The 4934-nt window shown below is 38.4% G+C and overlaps 2 protein-coding genes across 2 annotated transcripts in view; both read left to right on the forward strand.

Moving 5' to 3' along the window:
- The window catches only part of LOC101984117 (bile salt sulfotransferase 1-like), a 26205-nt gene extending 23251 nt beyond the window's left edge, over positions 1-2954 (forward strand). Inside the window, exon 5 of the mRNA XM_005361082.2 lies at positions 2796-2954. Within this exon, the coding sequence (XP_005361139.2) occupies positions 2796-2954 (159 nt within the window). The remainder of the gene's footprint in view (positions 1-2795) is intronic.
- Positions 2955-3817: 863 nt separating this feature from the next.
- Positions 3818-4765, forward strand: LOC101988458 (vomeronasal type-1 receptor 4-like). Its single transcript, XM_005361094.1, has one exon. It carries the CDS (start codon positions 3818-3820, stop codon positions 4763-4765), a length of 948 nt encoding a protein of 315 aa, XP_005361151.1.
- The last annotated feature ends 169 nt before the right edge of the window (positions 4766-4934 follow it).

Here is a 4934-nt window from a genome sequence, read left to right on the forward strand (position 1 = left end):
ATTTTTTTGAGACAGGATCTCTCATTCCGCCTGGGGCACATCAGTTGGCTCAATCACTTGTTCGATGGGCTTCGGGGATCCACCTGTCACCAGCCTGTCTAACCCACCAAATTCTGCCTTTGCATCAGTGCTTGGTGTTTGAGCTCACTTTCCAGTGCTCGCATGACAAACACTTTGATATCAGAGTCATCTCTCCAGCCCTACTAAGTTTCTCTATAATACAGCATGATAGACATAAAATTTAGTCTAACAGCAAACTAGATAATTGATGACCCTTTCTTTAATATTAGTTATATAGTCACATTCGCTTCTCAAGTCATAGGTCCTGATGTCAAATGGTTGTTGCTTTACCGTAACTGCGCACTTTTGTTACACAGTTCTCCAGAAAAATTTTTTAAGACTTATTTATATAATTTATTTAATTTTTATGTTATGTCCATTGGGGCTTTGCCTGCATTCATGTCTATATGAGAGTGTCAGATCCCCTGGAATTGCAGGTACAGACAGTTATGGGCTGCTATGTGGGTGCTGGGAATGAACCTGGATCCTCTGAAAGAGCAGCCTGTGTTCTTGGCCACTGAGCCATCTCTTCACGTTCTCTAGCTCAAATTTTTGTATCCCATTTTCTCTTTTATCTGTTGGCTTGGTTAACTGCAAGAAGCCGTTGTTAAGATTCCCCATCAAGGTGGATGGGTAACAAACACTTTGACTTCCAGCACTGGAAGCCACAGAGAGGCAAGAAATTTCAGTGAGTTCAAAACCAGTCCTGTCTACAGAATGAGTTCCATGATAGTCAGGGCTACACAGAGAAACCCTGTCTTCAAAAAAAAATTCCATCATCTTGCTTGTGATCGTTATGCCTCATCTAGTATTCTAAGCTTGATGATGTATAGATGATATTTGTGTATTTTTATTCTCAAATTTAAGTTCAATGTTGCTGCAAAAGTTGGCTGATTGCCTGTAGTAAGTGTGTGTCCCCTTAGCATTTCTTTTGTGAAATATAGCTAATTTAATGTGAAATTTTTGTTCTGGTTTGAAAATATTCTTTGATTTTTTTTTAAATTTGCCTCTTTCTTAATTAGAATCGACTCCATATACAATGCAAGCAATGCTGTAAAGACTAATGTTTCCCATGTTCATAGTGACACTCTCATCATTTGCACAGGGAACTTTGTCCTCTCCATTGTGCTTTATGTATTTGAACTGGGGTAAAACGGTGAATCTGTTAGCACTCAGACAGAATGTGGATGTTTTCATTCTCCCTCAATGTGCCAACATGCTGACAGGTTCATTCATAGAAAGAAAAAAGAGAACACTTCCAGTTTTGCTCTCAGTAAAATTCAAACAGCCTATTCCAAATATTGTGTGTCATCTGTATTTTGTGGACTGTGAATGTGATTGAATTAAGATGATCGCTGTTATGTTTCATAACTTACATAAGTTTTCACACAATTGGATGCTTATTTCTCTGTTATTAATGCATCTATATCTTTGCTGAGGTTAATTTTTACTATAAATTTATTTATGAAAATATGCCACATGTATGAAATTTAGTATGATAACATTCATTTTAAATTGATGACATCTTTTTACATACACATAGCAGGTATTCTGCTGTTTAGGAATATGCCTATTCCTCATTGTTCAAACTTCCGTTTCTTTTTTGTTTGTTTTTTCCTTGTTTTTTGAGACAGGATTTCTTTGAGTACCACTAATGTCCTGAAACTCGCTTTGTAGACCAAGCTGACCTCAACCTCACTGACATCCATCTGTTTCTGCCTACCACAAGCTAGGAATAAAGGACTGTGCCACCACAATCTGACAACTTTCATTTTTTTTGAATGTCAAAAATAGGACTTGATAATCTTTTTAGATTCCATTTTCTATTGATAGCATCTTCCTGTACAAGTCATAGTATAAGTCTGGGTTCAGATGACAGCCTGGCATTTTATCCCAGAACTCCTATTCTTTGCAGGAACAAATAGTAAAAACATGGCTACTGGAGGGAATTTTCAGGACTGTGCTGAGTAACAAAATTATGAAAAGTTAGGGCATTTAAGGGGAGATACAGAGCAAGAAGAAAAGATGAGCAGAATACAAATTCTGGTGAATGGCGAGGAGGATGACAATCAATCCAGGATAACACTTGGGAAGATGTGAAGGATGCAAGAAATAAATGTAAGTCAGCAACAGCCATACGGCACAGCAGAGATGAGATGTGTTTTCAAAGCTTAGAGGAGGGTGGTGCGGTCTAAATGTATAATTTGTGACAGTGCAAACAATGACAAGTCATGAAACAAGTTGAACACTGATATGAGGAATAATTGGGATTGTGGAAGAACAATATCTCTGTGTAGTGGAATTCATTAAGTAATTTAAATGTTCATCACTCATAATAAATACCTTGGTGATGGTAGGGACTCGTGTCAACACAGAGACATGAAGAAATTCAGAAGGGCACACTGAGAAAGTCTAATAGACCTTTTCAGAATAAAAGAGAGTGCTGAGGAATCAATAGATGTCTGCAAAGAAAAAGGTTTGTATTTCAGGTGACAGAAATAATTAGATCAGTGGAGGGTCTAAAATTAATATAGAGTAAAACTCTCCCAATCCACTGAACATGGGTGACATTACAATGCTGTCAAATTCAAGATCAAACTTCATGAGTATCATGTCTTTGACATTCTCTGTGTAACTGTGGACCTGAGATCTCTGCTTCTGCAAAGGCAAAACAGAAGAATCTTCTAGTGGAAATGTAATTCAGGTGTTGCAAAATGTATAACTCTTTGTTACAGTGGGTTATCAGCCAGAATCGGCCTGATTGTGTCAATGACCAAATGTCACAGGAAACACACTTTTGTGAAGATGTGCTCAACACTGTGGGATACGCAGTCTCACCCTTGCTGTCACTGGCTGAATATCAGCAGCTCAGCTCTAAGTTGTCAGCACAATAGACAAAATGAAAAGAAATGCTTCAGGACGTGCTGGTTACCCTGTAAGGTGAAATGAGAGGCAGAGTCTCACTTGGAAAGTCTGAGTATTTACTCATCACTAAGCTACAGAAACGTATCTGTAGCTAAAACATTGACATTCAAGTACACATGTTACTATATATGTGTTAGAAACAAATATTGTTATAAACATGGAAACAATATCAACCGATGAATGAAAATTCCTGGGGCTTGGAGGGATGGTTTCACAGTTAAAGACTGTTGGTTGCTCTCCAAAGTGCCCGGGTTTGAATCTCTGGCAAGCATATAGTACATAGACATACAGGCAAAGTGCCCATACACCAAAATATATAAATTTTAAAATTCTCATAACATGTAAATTTGGCTTTCACCTAGGTCAAAACATCCTTCTCTGTGACATAACAGTGTTCAGAGTATTGGGTGGATTCGACTGCCTGCTTTGCAACACTTTATTCTGTCCTCTAAGATGGTCAAGAATACCTGGAACGCAGTTGCTAAGAGGTCATCTGTGGACCTAACCTCCAAAGGATTTACACATTTCTCCAGGCGGTGGGGCACAGGCCTCTAATTCCAGCACTTAAGTGACAAAGATAGGTGGATCTCTGTAAGGTCAAGACCAGCCTGGGATACAGAGCAAGTTCCAGAACAGCCAGTGATACTTGGAAAAACCCTGTCCAAAAAGACAAAAAAGAAAAGAAAAGAAAGGAGTTGGACATTTCATCATTTATCAGCTCTGCTCCTGAGCTGGCAATCATTATATATTCCCACAATTGCCGTTTCAAAAATAGACTTATGATACAGTCCATTGATCTGTCACTCCAGGCCTAACACATCTGACGAACATCATGCTTATAAGTACTTCTGTCTTAAGTGTCTTTCTCATATCTCAGTTATGCATTGGTGTCATAGGGAACACATCACTGTTCGTTTTATACATTTATATTTTCTTCTTTAAGCCTCATTTTAAGAAGTTGATAGATATGTTTTTCCTGCACCTGACAATAGTTAATATGGTGACAATTGTGTTCATTTTGATACCAGATATCGTGGCATCCTTTGGAGTAACCAATTTTCTGGATGATGTTGGCTGTAAGGTTGTTTTATGTATATACAGAATTTCCCGTGGTCTGTCCATCAGTACCACCTGTATTCTAAGCACATTTCAAGCTGTCACCGTGACTCCCAGTAATTCTCAGTGGGTTTGGCTTAAGCACAAACTCTCAACGTGGACGTTTTCTTCCCTACTCTGCTCCTGGCTCATTAACCTGACCATCTATGGATTTGTGGTTGAAACGGTAATGGCCAAAAACAATTCTACTCATATTGGACATGTATATTTACATGCTTACTGTCAAAGCAGGAATTTGGGGAACCAAATTTCAGGAGCATTTATAAGCATGATATTCATATACGATCTCTTATATGTGAGCATCATGATGTGGACCAGCCTGTACATGGTAATTCTCCTCTACAGACACCGCAAGAGAGCCCAGTATCTCCGCAGCCCAAGCCTCTCCAGCCAGCAATCTCCTGAGCTCAGAGCCACTCACAGCATCTTGCTGCTGGTGAGCTGTTTTGTGATCTTGTATTGGCTGAACAACTTTATCACCGTTTATGGGTTTTATGCGCCTACAAAAATTCCAAGATTGGGGGCAATTAATGCAATTTGGGCAACATGCTATCCAACCATCTGCCCCTTTTTAATAATGAAGAATAATAAACTTATTTTGCACTTTACTTCTTCCTTTTCAACACTGAGAATGACCTGTTTTCAACATGCACTCCGTAGATGAATTGAAACCCACACTTTCTCATCATTTGAACACTTCTTAATGATTCCCAAGAGAAGAAAAAAATTTTTTTCACTTTAGAAATGGTTTTATTTATGTACAAATTAATAGGCAACATTCTTTCCATTCTGTTTTCCAAAAACAAAGAGGTTTTTGTTTGGCTGGGGTTTTT

Source organism: Microtus ochrogaster, linkage group LG4, assembly GCF_000317375.1.
Source record: "Microtus ochrogaster isolate Prairie Vole_2 linkage group LG4, MicOch1.0, whole genome shotgun sequence".
Lineage (NCBI taxonomy): Eukaryota > Metazoa > Chordata > Mammalia > Rodentia > Cricetidae > Microtus > Microtus ochrogaster.